Below are 16,489 nucleotides of genomic sequence, written 5' to 3'. Positions count from 1 at the left end.
TTGGGGGGATCCTGGGTCTGGACACTTGAATTTACGTCAATTTATTTAATTTGAAACGAAAAACCTCAATCGATACTGAGCGTAGAAGCCCAGTAGACATTGCAGTAAGACCAAAGTCAAAAATCTATTCTATTATATAAAAATCAGATATCTGCACTTAACGATGGAGTTCACGTGGCATGTTCTGGAAAGTGTTTTTCAATTTAATTATTTTAACTCATTCAATACAATTTATTACTATGACTTAATTATATCAGCTAATTAATTTGATTAGATATTTAAATATTAATATAATTTATTATAATATATATTACTTAATTAATTTTATTACATTAATTATAATTTGTTATATTAGTTAATTAATTTATTTATTTATAAAGTCTGAAATAAAATAAATAATTTATTGTTTATTCTAATTGAATTCATTAAATTTAATTATACATTATATACAAATTAATAATAATTTGTAAATCACTTTATATTATATATGTATTAACAAAATATTATATATGTCTTAATGTGTTAATTAAATATTATATACGCACAGAAAAATAAATACAAAGATGATTTATATAATATTAATAATATTATATTAACACAGTATTTTTTTTTGTTTTGATATCATATAGTATTGATCATGATAATATTATTATATAGTATTATATAAACTTTCTAATATTAGTATAGAAAATTAAAAAATTATTCCTTGTGGCAATCATTCTTAGTGGAATAGTGTGTCTCTTATATAGTATTGATAATTGTTGCTTAATTTAAAGTAATTGTATGTTGGTTGGTATCTTAAATTTATTTTCAATAATGACCTAAATAGATAAATCTAATTGAATTGAATGATTATATAAAATATTTTATATTATTAATATACTAAAATTAAATTTATTTTTTGGTACCGAATTTTATAGGTAAATTTTATACAAAATTAAATTATTTTTTATTTGTTTTATCTATGTTACTTTATTTAATTTTAAGTAGCGTCATATTTATAATTACCGCCAGTATGATATTTTATAAAATATGAAAATCAATTTTTTTATAATTTAAATATCAATATTTGAATAGAAGAACTTAACAGAGAGAGAGAAAATTACCTAGAGAAAAAAAACTCGCATGAGAATGGTGGTGACGGGCTCAACAACAACGGTAACGGGATGAGCAGCGATGATGACATAAGTTGTGAACAGTGATGGACCTAGAAAAATTTAGTAATGGAGATAAAAGTATAATAAAATTTAGGTATAGATATTTTTTTTTGCTTCCCACGATATTCAAAAGTTAAGGACTAATCCGTCATGAATTTGAATTCCATTTAAGAATCTACAATTGGCCGACAACAAGTTGCTATACATGCAAGACAGAATTCGAACTCTCAATACTTATTTAAACTGACGACTAAGTCGATCACTTGATCAATCTAAATTGGTTTAGATATATTCAAAATTTAAAATTAGAACTATCTAATACATATTGATAAGAACTAGAAATATACACACAATTATTATTATAATATTTAAAATAATAAAAATATAATTTCATACGCATAATATAATATTTAAAATAACAAAAAAATATTTATAAGTACTTTTTTTATTTTTAACATGATTAAATATTATTTTTTATATATTTTTAACAATTATTTTACTTAATTGTCTTATTTGTTTTATCTATGTTACTTTATTTAATTTTAAGTAGCGTCATATTTACAATTATCGCCAGTATGATATTTTATAAAATATGACAATCAATTTTTTTATAATTTAAATATCAATGTTTGAATAGAAGAACTTAACAGATTCACAATGAGAGAGATAGGAAAATTTACCTAGAGAAAAAAAATTCGGCTGGAAAATGGTGGTGACGGGCTCAACAACGACAGTAACGGGATGAGCAGCGATGATGATATAAGCTATGAACAGTGACGGACCCAGAAAAATTTAGTAATTGGGAGAAAATTATAATAAAATCTAGGTATAGATATTTTTTTTGCTTCCCACAATATTCAACAAGTTAAGGACTAATCGGTCATGAATTTGAATTCCATTTAAGAATTTACAATTGGCCGGCAACGAGTTGCTATACATACGAGACAGAATTTGAACCCTCAATACTTATTTAAGTGGACGACTAAGTTGATCACTTGATCAATCTAAATTGGTTTAGATATATTCAAAATTTAAAATTAGAACTATCTAATACATATTGATAAGAACTAGAAATATACACACAATTATTATTATAATATTTAAAATAATAAAAATATAATTTCATACACATAGTATAATATTTAAAATAACAAAAAATATTTATAAGGACCTTTTTTTATTTTTAACATGATTAAATATTATTTTTTTATATATTTTTAAACAATTATTTTACTTAATTGTCAAATCTACTTATTATAATTTTTATAGTATAAATAAATTTTTTAACCAAAATAATTACAGTATATTAATACATAGATAATATATTTTTATATCTTAAACAATTTTTAAAAAATTACTAATAATTTAAGTTATATTTAATTAGAAAACTAAGTTTTAATTTAATTATTAATTAATAAACTAATATAATATAATTAATTATCACTAATTTTTTAGTGTATTTATTTATTTTTCATACTAAATCAAATTTAACAATATAATTATTATTATGTGTTAAATTTAACAAAATATTTTTTAACATAAAATACAAAAGAACTATTTATATTTTATTTTGAGACAAATATAATATAATAAGTGGTATATATGTATATAAGTATTAATTTTTTTAAAAAAATTTGTGGGGCAAATGCCCCCTCTATATTAAACGTGGGTCCGTCTCTGGCTATGAAGGAAGATGGGAGTTGTGAATAGGTAAGCGGTGATGGACTCAGCAACAACATGATATGAGCTATGCGGTTTTTTGTGAAGAAGTCGAGAAGAAGAAGATTTTAGGTGAGAATGATTGAGTTTATCTTGCATGGCTATAGAGTATAGACTGAAGTTATGAATCATGTGTGATGTGAGACAAATCCTAATTCCTAAAAAGTGTTTATATGTATATATTCGAAGCGGGTACACCCTAAACTCGACGATACCTATCTTGAGCAAAATCTGCCCCGACTCGGGTCAAGTTATTACCCTTTCATTCGGGTATGGACAGGTCGGGTACCTGCATATTCGAAAACTCCTGCCAAGTCTAACCACGTATTGATACTCCTTTTACTAAGGGTTTATCGGTAGCTAATGAATTGCTATATACACAAGGCGAGATTCTAACTCCTAATAGTTGTTTAAGCGGACGAGTGAAATGATCACTTAACAAACTCAAATTGATTAAGATAAATACTAATATACAAAGGTACGGAACAGACACTAGTAAAAATAAAAATAGCTAGTTTGCAACTATGCATACAGATAAAAGAATTCTTTGTTTTGTTTGTTTGTGACTTTGTGTTGGGTTTTTGTTTTGTTTATATTTTTGGTATCTTTGGGCCTATGACGCTCATTCGTATATCAGCAATGGGGGGAATTCATGCCTCAAGTGATCTCCATCACTGTGTTGAGGTAATGCCTTCTGATCTGCTTAATCTCCATTCAAGACTAAATTTTCACACTGCTCTCTAAAATTTACAATTTTTATTATTTTAATTTATTAGATTCAAAATTTATTATATTGGTCTTTGAGATCTAATTTTAGGCACTATATTGATTTTTGGATTCTTTTTAGCGTTAAGTCAATGAACAGAATGCTGAGCTATCAAATAGTATCTTTTGATTTTAGCTCTTAAATAAGATAAAAACAAAGTTATTTTTGAAGAATAAAGCGAGGTATAATAATTTGTATATCATATAAACTCTTCTTCTTCTTTTTGTTTTTACCTTGTTTAAGTGGCAAAACAAAATGATGCTCTTTAGCCATGTGTCTAGCATGGCAAGTCGGAGCCAATTCATTATTTAATTTGCTGATTCAATACTAAAAAGGGTCCAAGGACCAATATAGTGGCCACACCTGAATCTCTAATTTAAAGGACCACTTTAAAGATTTAGTCCTCCATTCAAGTTTGATGTGAGATACACATTTTTCACACAACTATCTTGTGCTTTTCTGGTAAGGAAAGCAGAAACAAATGCATTTACTGCAATTATATATCTTAACCCTTTTGCTCTTATATGCAGCAACAGAGTGACAAGAAACAATGAAGCTTGCACATCGTTGTTGGGACTATTCACTTCTCAGTTTCAACAGGAGTGGTTTCTGCAATAAAGGCAGGAACAATCAGTTGCATTTATATATATGGTAATTTGAATAAATTTTAGCATTATCATCAACATTCTGAATACAATGAAAACGTTATTGAATTACAAACCTTAAAAGCTAGGCGCTTCAAGTTGTTCCATTCAAAATCATTTTTGCAGTACCTATAATAATTCAAGTAGCTCGGTAAACGTGGTTAACTAAGTTCTTATATCTTGATGATTCTCTCATCATACTGGCACAGAATTTGTCCCCATCTTTCAACGAGTGTCTGCTCAAGGAAATCATCAACATTATTACAAAATTGAACACATGAGAGCATGTAATAAAATCTGTTGAGTATGATATATACCATTACAAAATTTACACACAGATAAAACTTGAGAAATTTTTATCCACTTGAAGTATACTGTATAAGGTTCTAACTGATTTAAGTGTGAAATTCGCTACCATCTCCATTTTCTTTATAATACCTAGTTGATAGCGTTTTAGAAAGTGACATTTTTCTCCTTTTATTTATTCATATTGTACTAACCTTTTGTAACTATTAAACATTTGAAAATCGCCCATTTGGAGTTACGCTTGCTTCCCTTTCCAGATGAAGCTTAAGTAGTCATATTCTCCACGCAAACATCCAATTTTAAATTAAACATGACAATGCTTCAAAACAATTTAAATAAACACAAATACTAAAGTATTAGCAATTTTTTGCTAATATTAACAATATATTAAATTTTATATATTCTAGTAATTTTTACATAACACATATAAATTAGTTATATTTATATTCGTCCAAGGTCCAACTTCTCAACGATTTTTCCATTCCCATAAGCACAAAAATGAGCAGAAAGCCAAACGCAAGAAAACAGCAGCATGTTCCATTGATTGATCTCCTTATTCTCTGTTACCTTCTCTTATTCACTGCCACAACCACAAAATCCGAAGCTAAATGCAGTTCTGGGTGCAACCTTGCACTAGCTTCCTACTACCTATGGCCAGGAACAAACCTCACTTACATCACCACCATCTTCGGAAAACCACAGTCAGAGATTCTGAAATACAACCCTGAAATAAAAAACCCAGATTCCATTGATAAGCAAGAAAGGATCAACGTTCCCTTCTCATGTGACTGCTTGAACGGTGATTTCTTAGGTCACACTTTTTCATACGAAACACATCACGGTGACACGTACAATAACATTGCTCATGTTGCTTTCTCAAACCTCACAACTGAGGAGTGGCTAAGTAGGGTTAATAGCTATCCAGCTTTAAACATTCCTGATGGTGTTCAGATCAATGTAACTGTAAATTGTTCATGCGGAGATATACATGTGTCTAAGGATTATGGATTGTTTGCCACGTATCCCCTTAGGATCGGCCAGGATTTGAAGACGGTGGCGGCCGAATCCGCCGTGCCGGCCGAGTTGCTGCAGAGGTACAATCAGGGCTCTGATTTTGGTGCCGGGAATGGGATTGTTTTTGTGCCGGCCAAAGGTACGTGTAGCTGTATTTTATGCATTTTTCTTATGCAACTGGTCATATATAAAATAGAGAAAAATAAATTAAGTAGTAAAACATAAAATCATAGCAATATTTAAATTATAATAAAATCGTCAGATCTAATATACATTTTATAAAATCGATTAACTCACTTAAAATTATAATATCAAAAAAATTTAAAAATTAAATTAAATTTTTAACTTTTATAATTTTAAATTTAAAAACAAATTATTTAACTGTTTTTAATAATTATTTTATATAAAAATATCTTCAGACAAATAGTCGCACTTTAATAAATAAATAAATAGAAAATTGGTTCCAATTTTGGCCTTTCAACTGTATGTGAAGTTGTATTTTTTGTGCGCTTAATTATTATTAGGTATAGCTCTAGTTTGGCTTTGGCCAGATTCACAAAAAAGATTTAGGAGCAAATAGAATATTTGTAAAATATGTACAATGAGCTATTGAATTAAAAGATGAACATCATCTATATTTTATATTATTCAAAATAATAATTCGAATACTAGGATAATAAACATTTGATGTTATAAAATCACTTATCCTAAAAGTGTAAATTAATTTTATACTAAAAATCAAATTCTTGACCTACAAAATTATCTTTTAATTTCAAGGCAGATCATGTATGGTGTGGAAATTATTTTTTGGTTTATATATTTGAGAAACCGTTTGCTTGAAATTGAATGGTGTTTTAAGTTTGTACATGAGTTTCAAACATCTTTAGTGAAGGTTGAGACTTCCTCGCCGAGACGGTGGTTTCTCGCCTTTGGTGAGGGTTACGACTTCCTCTTCTTTCGTGAGGTCCAAACAGAATGTCTACGTGCATTTTTTTTAATTAAAAACGTATATTTAATTATTTCAACGAATAAGAGGCATATATTCTCCTTTTGATTCAGTATATTCGGCCGTTTTGGAAAACAATAATTTCGACCATAATTGTTAAAATTGGACGAGATGGATCAGTTCAACTGAAAAAATTCGACTGAAAAATGGGTGAATCCAATTTTAAATTAGTCCGGTCTAACATTCTAACTATTTAAGGAAGAAAAGAGATTAAAATCAGTCAACATTAACAAAAAAGCCTCCTCCATAATTCTTTTTGTGCCACTAGATCAAATTGGTTTTCATTATATTTGTTTTTTCTAAGTACATAACATATTTAAATTAAATTATATTTTTAAAATTTATATTTATTAATTATAATTAAACAATTCAATTAATGACTCACTAATTAAATTAGTAAATTAATAGTTTAACTAATTCAATTACCGATTCGTTCTAACAATTATGATCTCCACAACTATCAACTTACAGAAATAAAAAATACATTTTAATTTTATTTTATTAGTCTAGCAATGAAACGAAATAATGGAATGAAAAAAATCTTGCTGGTGTATTATTTTTATGATCCCTTCTGATAATAGGTTTGGAGACCGAGAGTTGTTAAAAAAATAAATAAATAATAGAGATCACGCTTCGTTCATATTTGTCCGCTTCTTATTTAGCCTGACGATAATTTCTTATGAAACAAAACATAGATCAGAATTGCAATAAAATTTGTCACTTCGTCAAGAAGATTTATTGTTTGATATTATATGTAATTGTATTATACTATTGTTGATATCCATCAGTTCAAATAGTATAATCTCTTCATATTTATTTACAAGTTGCAATAAAAAAATATCTATCAGCTCTCTTGAAAACCAAATTTTTTCACCTTTGTTGCTAAAGTTATTTCTTTGGCTGTTAACTAATAATGTTTAAAAATATAGTTTAAAAATATTATTAAACTGCTTGACAAAATAAATTGTATTGATAATTAAAAATATTAATAAAAATAATAAATTCTGTTATTAATCTTAAATTCCAATACTCCAGTCTAATAAATATCATATTTATTTAGTATAGAAGAAACATGATGTTACTAACAATAATATTACCTGGACAGGCGGCTAAGCAGGTATATTTTAGTTTAATAAAGTTAGAAGATAATTTCAGTTGGCAGTATTTCCTTTTAGAACACCTAATGAGTGAGAATTAATATCAATTAAAATATGTGTAGTTTAATCATTATATAATTTCAGTTTATGTTAATAAAATTATAAATCATTCAACTAATAAGAATAAAACGCATATACTTGGTGCATTCATTTTTTCTTATATAGAGAAATGACATGCAAATCTTTAAATTGAGATAAACTTTGTCTTAAAAGAATTGTCAAGTATTTTGTGATTGATTTTCTACAGAAAAAAATTGTATGCATTAATTGCTGATCTTTTGTGCTTTTAAATGCAGATGAAAATGGAAAGTTTCCGCCACTGCCATTGGGGTAGGCTTATAGTTTGCCCAATTTAAGTTTTAACATTATTCAATTCTTTGCAATGAGTCAATTCTGTTCTAAGTTTTTCTAATAACTGCAACATTTATACCTTTTTTTTCTCTCTCTTTTGCAGATCAGGTGATGCTAACACTCTTAAGTGTGGTCATAAGTAATCATGGTGAGTGATTTTGCTATGAGGTGGTAACATTGTTGTTGTTGTACCAATTTGTTTAAACAGGAATCTCTGGTGGAGCCATTGCTAGCATTATTGGAGGTGCTGTTGCTGGATTATTACTATTGGCACTTGTTCTCTATTTTGCTCTATTTAGAAGAAAGAAAGTGGTGGCTGAGGTGTCCCTTCTCCCTCATGATCAATTTACTCAACTCCAACATGGTACCCTTTCTTAGCTTGTTTTCTTTCAATGCTATAATGTCTCCCAAGCATTCATGCTTTATTTTACTTAATCATTCTGATGATACTATGGTTAATGACTAATGAGTTAGTTAATCAAGTAACATTATGATTGAATAGTATACTTATCAGAATGTATGACAGATAAGTGTGTTTTAGCCTCAACGTTTTGGCCTTGTTTGTAATAATGTAATGTAAGATTTTTGCTTTTGGAGATGAAATTGAAATGTGAATATAAAAATAAATCTTATTTAGGTTGTGGAAGCAGGTTGAGTAAGGGATCAGAATCTTCCCCTGTGATTTCGCCAAGGTTGACCGGTATTACAGTTGACAAGTCAGTGGAGTTCTCATATGAAGAGTTGGCCAAAGCTACTAATGACTTTAGCATAGCTAACAAAATTGGTCAAGGTGGTTTTGGTTCTGTATACTATGCAGAGCTTAGGGATGAGGTCTGTCACATGCTGTTTAAAATCTCTATTAAATCATAAGAATGTTTTCTAGATTGAGATGCAATTCTATTTTGCAGAAAGCGGCAATTAAGAGAATGGATATGCAAGCATCAAAAGAATTCCTTGCTGAACTCAAGGTTCTAACACACGTCCATCACTTGAACTTGGTATGAATGACTTTTTGCTTCATCTTATTCAAATTGCATTGTGAAGGATTCATAATTTTAATGTATGTTACTTATGCAGGTGCGTTTAATAGGATACTGTGTTGAAGGCTCCTTATTTTTGGTTTATGAATACATTGAGAATGGCAATCTAAGTCAACATTTGCGTGGCTCAGGTAAATTTAATAAATAAGAACAATTCATTCATGATCTCATAGTTTTGGTTTCAGTTTGGAGATTGTTAATTAATATAGTTGCTACATAGGGAGGGATTCATTATCATGGCCTATTAGAGTTCAAATTGCACTGGATTCAGCAAGAGGACTGGAATACATTCATGAGCATACAGTTCCTGTCTATATCCATAGAGATATTAAGTCAGCAAACATTTTGATAGACAAAAACTTTCGCGGAAAGGTTTGTGTTGCATCGAGCGCTTATCACTGTTATTTTGCAATAGATTTGATCCAGAATCTGTTGAATTTGGATATGCATTTCCAGAAAGTTGAATGCTGAGTTTACTACCTTTATCACAGGTTGCAGATTTTGGTCTAACAAGATTGACTGAATATGGTAGCTCTTCATTACAGACACGTCTTGTTGGTACATTTGGCTATATGCCTCCAGAGTATGATTCTTACTTACCATTTAACTCCTTACCTATAGATGTTCCTGCAATGTTTCTTTCAATATGTTTTTTATCTTTTGATAAGTAAATTTAATTTTGATATACTGTCACTATAAAACAGTTTTACATATGCATTCAATTATGTAAGATTACCTTAGCAAAAATATTTACTCTATCAGTACATCAAAATTAAACTCTTAAATAGACCACTAAAAAAAAGTTTATTCATGTTATCCATATATTTTTCAATATATACTATACATTATAATATTAGTAGCTGCTTGATTATGGTGTTTGATTCATTTGGAGTTTCAAAATATGTGTTAATAGTACAAAACTTTTCTTAACTATGTATATATTGACCAAGTGCATACTTTTTATGCAGATATGCACAGTATGGTGAAGTTTCCCCCAAAATAGATGTATATGCTTTTGGTGTTGTTCTCTATGAACTCATATCCGGAAAGGAAGCTATTATCAAGACAAATGAGATTGTGACTGAATCAAAAGGGCTAGTTGCCTTGGTTTGTTTTTTCCTTTTCTTTTTTTTGTTGGTCTAATCACTATTTATAACTCATCACACATTCCAATCAAATATATTTTCACTTTCTTTGTGGGAAAAAATTGCAGTTTGAAGAGGTTCTTAGTCAAACAGACCCAAAAGAAGATCTTTCAAAATATGTTGACCCTAGACTTGGTGACAACTACCCTGTTGACTCTGTATTTAAGGTGATTATTACTTGAACAGTTGAACTTGTTGAGAAATTACACTCAACGTTTTAATATTGGAGGATATTATATTCGATATTAAATTAAAGACATATTAATTTTTATTGAGGTTTAAATGATTACCTGACATATAATATTTTTATATTTTTATAAAACATGATCCTAATTTAGTGACTATTTATGTAAAATTATTTTTACTTATGATCTCTATACGAATACGAAGATAACTCAAATATAATAATTTAACAGTTTTACTTATGATCTTCACATAAAAACAACTTAATTAATGTAATTTTGTATGAATGTTTACTTTCTATTATATATAATTGATTCCGTACCAAAAAAATAATTTTAATAAAAGTCAGTGCAATAAAATACAGAATTTTAATTAAAATATCGATAATGTAAAAAAAATAAAAAAAAATCGGTCTAAATAATTTAAATTTATCTTATTTAATATTTATTTATTATAAAATACATTAAATAAAATTAAAAATAATAAATTTTGACCATTTTTAATTAATATTTTTTTGTTACTAAATATTTTTATTAGTACACTAGTGGACATCAAATGGTAAGTTGAGATAGGATAAGAACAAACAACAAACTGAAAATTCATTCTGCTTTTTTTTGTTGACTTTGACTTTGACTTTTGTAGATGTGTCAACTTGCTAGAGCATGCACACATGAAAATCCTCAACTAAGGCCAAGCATGAGATCAATTGTGGTAGCATTAATGACACTTTCGTCAGCAACTGAGGATTGGGATGTTGGCTCTTTCTATGAAAACCAAGCTTTGGTGCATCTAATGGCTGGAAGGTAGCCTTAGCTTAGTGGAGTTACTCATAGTCATATATTTACATATACATGTTTTTCTTTGCTCTCAAGCAATATAGAACTCCCAATTTTCTCAACACGAACAATCTAGTATTATTCATGACATGATTCTAATCTCTACTTTGAATCTGTAGATAAAAACAAGATTATATATATAAATATATCTTTAGATTTTATATATCTTTTATTTGTCTTCAAAGATGCCCAGCAATGAGGATCTTATAATGTTCAATTCCTATTATTCTATATTTAATTTTTTAGGTGTTGTATACTTGTATATATTCACTTTATTATACTTTTAGATTGCCTAGGACACAAGATCTATTATGTTTAACAATTATTTTAAAAAAATTAGAACTCAGACATAAAAGAAAATTAAGTTACCAGGTACTAAAAAAAATCCTTTGAATTGTCATTGAATACAAAATAATCTCCTTAGGAGTATTAAAATAGATTATTTATTAAGCTTAACAAAATTTTAAATATGTTTGTTTTTTTGTGTTAATTAAAGTAGAAACAACGTCTTTTTATAATTATGAACATGTAACATAGTTTGCACACATATTTAATTGTGCTAAGTTTAATCTCAAAAACAACAATAGTACAATTAAAACTTCAGGAATGCACAGTCTTGAATCTCAACTATCATTATATAATCAATTCAACTAGGTATCTTAAAAATGGTATAATATTTAGTATTTTATTACAATAATTTAAAAAAAAAACTAAAATAAACACATTTAAAAATTATGAATAGATTTATTGTTTTTTTAAAATTAAATACATATTCAAAATACAAACTAAATAAAACTAAAATTTTAAATTTAAATTTTAAATTTCTGTTTCAGATTTAATATATTTAATTATTAATATATTATAATTTAAATACATATCTAAAAATTAAATTATTCAAAATTTAAAATTATAAAATAAATTTTAAACCATCTAATTATTAACTAAATCCGTACAAAACACTCAAGGAAGTCATCCTCAGCGCACATGAAAAACCTCAGAGGTGCACATCAAGAAGTTATTCTCTGCCGTCGTTCATCCGCGCCACCTTCCTCTTCTGCGCTCATTCTCGACGTTGCCTTCCTCCTTCTCAGTGCTCATTCACAACGCCACATTTCCCTTCGTTAACCCTCATCTTCGTCGCCGCCTTTCTCCTCGTCATCGCCGTTCGTCCGCATCAACGTCGCCACGCCGAAAACTTACCTAAGGTTTGGATGGGTTTCTGACACCATTATTTTTTTTATTATTCTGTATAAATTTTTTATTTTTTTGAAATAAAAAATCGAATAAGATGGCCTGAAGAGATTTTCATATATATTGCAATGTTAAATTATTTTTTCATGTGCAATTTCTGTATTTTGGAAGTGTTTTAAAAATATTTTCTGTATAACTTTATAATTTTAGATGTGTTACAATTGTTTTTTAATGTTTAAATTTAAATTTTAGATTTATGATTTTAGATCTGTTTCAAAAATATTTTTGGTATAACTTCATAAATTTAGATATGTTACAATTATTTTTTAATGTTTAAATTTAAATTTTAGATTTATGATTTTGGATGTGTTTTAAAAATATTTTCTGTGTAACTTAAAATTTTAGATGTGTTACAATTAAAATAAAACTACAATTGAAAATATTTTAATTTGTGTATATAATTATATTCGACCATTTATCACTAGAAACAGGGGCGGAGCTTAGTTAAACATTCAAAACATATTGGATTTGGACTGAATTTAGTGTATTCGCATTTCGTAGCTCTCTATTCAATAAGCAACACTCTCTCTACCTTTGAGTTCAAATATAATAAATATTATAAATTTTAATATTTGTCTTTCTAACTTCTTTTTTACATATTTTACAGGATATATATTTAAATTTTTATATAAAATAATAATGAAAAATCAAAGAATTGATACATTTTTTAAGAGGAAGGCTAATATTCAAGAAGGAGAACATATAACTTTTACAATATCAACACCTATAGATAGTTCTTCTACTTTAATGAGTCACAAAAAAAATGAGATACAACATTCAAAAGTTCAAAGAGTTGTATCTGATGAGTTTGACCTTAATTCTTTGGAACGAGGTCCTGGAAAACGACTTTAAATTTGGGAATATCATCCAAATCAGAGAGATGAGGTTAGACGAGTTTATCTTAAATGGAGTTCATATGAAAAGCATCTTAACAATTATTTTTTATCTGGCCCTCCCAAAATTTTGTTTCAAGCTCCGCTACTGACTAGAATGTCGTAAAACAGATCCTGCATTTTATCAAAGGTACAATAAATAAGGGATTAATTTTTTCTAAAAATGTACTGACTTTGAATTCTTTGACTTTGAATTTTTTTTGCAGCAGAATAGAAGAAAAAAGAAAATAGAGTTACAGATAGACGTAAAAGAAGAAAATAATAACTAATTATAAAGTGGGTAGGAAGTTAGAGAAATTTTAATTTTTTAAATTTAAATTAATTTTAATTATAAATGTGTATCCTATAAAATAGGAATATATTTTAATTAAAAAATAATTAAATAATATTAAAGACTGACCAAATACTGAATTTTATTGTACAAGTAGTATTTTCTTTATACAATTTAGTCACTTATATAGGAATTTTAGCTTAAACTTTTTTTAAAGGATTAACTATGTTTAAAATTAAATTTTAAACTATTTGTAAAAGAAACAAATTTTAAAAATTTAAGTTATCTAATAGGATGTTGAAAAACTATACCATTTAAATTTGGCTAAAAGATTTTTTTTTAAAAAAGCAAAGAGAATATTTAATTTTATTAAAAAAATATAAAATCCAAAATTCAGAATTACAAAGAAAGAGATCGGATTGATAGACGAAATACAGGGTACCGTAATGGAACGTATTTTTAGTTAAGGGTCGCTTTGTTATTCGGAAAAATGGAAAGAGACCGGGTTGATACTTTTACTGTGTTTATATCTAGACTTTGTAGTTTGTAGAGAAAAAAAAAAGAGAAGGAGAACCAAGAATGTGATGCTGCCATCAACCAAGGCTAATAACCAGTAGAGCAAATATAATGGCTTATTAAAATTTAGGGATAATTGTGATACTTCATAGTTTATTATGAATTTATGTGTCTATGTTTAAATTAGTTAGGAATTTAAATTATTTTTTAAATTTTTTTAAGGGTTTAATTTTCCTATCTTACTGTATTAATGAGACGGTAAAGAATATTTTGTCCCTTGAAATGGTTCTTTAACACGTTATCAGCTAGCATAATACATAGACAAAATTTGTTTTATAGACAGAGACATTAACGAAAAGGATAAAAAATCTAACATAGTTATCATTAGAGGCCACGCACAATGTTATTTTCCAGTCAGTAAAAAGGCGGAATGAAAGTTAACAAAATGATTAGAGATTGGAATGAAATTTTACTCAAAAATATATGTTTGATTGTTTGGTTTAATGTTAAAGTAGATGAAATCATAAATTGAATTATAAAGAAATAGTAAATTGAGTAACAAATCGTTTTGATGTATTTAATCTTTAACGGCACTGGATTCGATGGTTCCATAACGTTTGGATTATTAAATGGTCTCGTAACAAAACATGTTTTTTAAGTTTTTTAATAACTGCTAAATAGTCTGTTTCTAATTTAATTTACAAATTAATCTCGTATATTTTATTTAATTATAAAAATTATTTTTTATTTTATAAATTATTATTTTATCATTCATTTATTATGTTTATTAATAATAAAAAACAAAAACAATAACGAATTAGATTTTTCATTGATCATAATAACTTTTTGGCAATTCCAATCGATTAAAAATTTATCTTTGATCCATTACATCCGTCGAGGATTTTGAAATTGTGTTTCTTAGAAAATCAATTGATTGAATTTCCATAACCCAATCAATTCAAAATTTATAAAAATGATATGAAAATTGAGAACGGTGCGATTCAAAATTCAATCCAATCGATTGAATACAGAAAAAAATTTATTTACGTCACATTTCAATCGATTGAATGATCATACCAATCGATTGAATTGAAATATACCATTAATCACGTACAAAATTCAATTGATTGTATTATCGTACTAATCGATTAAATTTTCATATATTATTTTAATAGCGGTCTTCAATCGATTGGATAATATAAACAATCGATGAATTATAAAATACCTACATTCTAGTCATAGTTCAATCGATTGGGTAATATGACCAATCAATTAATTTTTACGAAAATCATATTACTTTACAATTTTTAATCATATGTTGTGATACATAAGATTGGGGGTTGTCTAAATGAACTTTTTTATTGAGAAAAATTTAATTTCATTAAGGTCAAGTGTTAGTGTTTATTAAAAGTATGAATTGCATGAAACTTGAACAATTTCCAATACTTGAGGAATTCAAAAGTTATACCATTCGCTTTCAAGAAAAAGACTCCACCGTGGTGAGAGGAATGGCTGCTCTGCACATTACCAGAGGAATCACACGAAATTGAGAGTTCCTGAATTAGATTGAAGTGTGATAACAGACTTCTATTAAAATTAGAAACAAATTATTTAATAGTTATTAAAAATTTAAAAAATATGTTTTATTATAAAATCATCTAATAGTCCAAATGTTTTAGGACCATTAAATCTTTTATCATCTTTAACGATAACAGGAGGAAAAAGTTACCTTCAAGTAGCTAGAAGTGTTGAACAATAAAATATAGGCTAGAAATTAATTTAGTCTGTAAATTAAAAGAATGTCATTGATTGGGAACTAAGTCCTATATACTAAAGCCCCTATGGGTGTTTTCAAGTTTGGAAAATGATACTATTCAGTACTCATACATATTATTTATTAAAATATTCTTTGATTAAAAAAAGTTTCCTTCACGTTACATTTTCATGTGGCATGATCTATATGATGTTAGCTTAATTAGCTGGATTTGAAGTTCTGTAGCAAAAAACCATGTTCATTCACCTATTTTATTGATTAATTAGGTAGCGTTTGATAAAAAAATTAAGACTAAAAAATTAAAATTAGAAAATAGACAGAAAAAATGATTATAAATTTATATGAGAAAAGCTGAATTCTAATTTAATTTAAACAAAAAATAAATTTAAAATTAATTAATTAAAATGAAAATATTTTAGATATAAATTATTATTTAAATTTAAATTTTTATTTTTAAAAA

The 16,489-nt window shown here is 27.2% G+C and overlaps 1 protein-coding gene across 1 annotated transcript; it reads left to right on the top strand.

Annotated features, from left to right (window-relative positions):
* The first annotated feature begins 5,055 nt into the window (after positions 1–5,055).
* LOC107482975 (chitin elicitor receptor kinase 1-like) lies at positions 5,056–11,480 on the top strand. Its single transcript, XM_016103573.3, has 12 exons — positions 5,056–5,745; positions 8,066–8,099; positions 8,224–8,228; positions 8,329–8,484; positions 8,758–8,951; positions 9,029–9,118; positions 9,198–9,291; positions 9,381–9,532; positions 9,652–9,743; positions 10,129–10,267; positions 10,374–10,472; positions 11,131–11,480. Exons 1-12 carry the CDS (start codon positions 5,091–5,093, stop codon positions 11,293–11,295), a joined length of 1,875 nt encoding a protein of 624 aa, XP_015959059.1. The 5' UTR covers positions 5,056–5,090; the 3' UTR covers positions 11,296–11,480.
* The last annotated feature ends 5,009 nt before the right edge of the window (positions 11,481–16,489 follow it).

The sequence above is a fragment of the Arachis duranensis genome, chromosome 4 (genome assembly GCF_000817695.3).
Source record: "Arachis duranensis cultivar V14167 chromosome 4, aradu.V14167.gnm2.J7QH, whole genome shotgun sequence".
NCBI classification, from domain to species: domain Eukaryota; kingdom Viridiplantae; phylum Streptophyta; class Magnoliopsida; order Fabales; family Fabaceae; genus Arachis; species Arachis duranensis.
The sequence above is the reverse complement of the archived record's forward strand: the minus strand, read 5'-3'. Positions and strand labels throughout refer to the sequence as shown.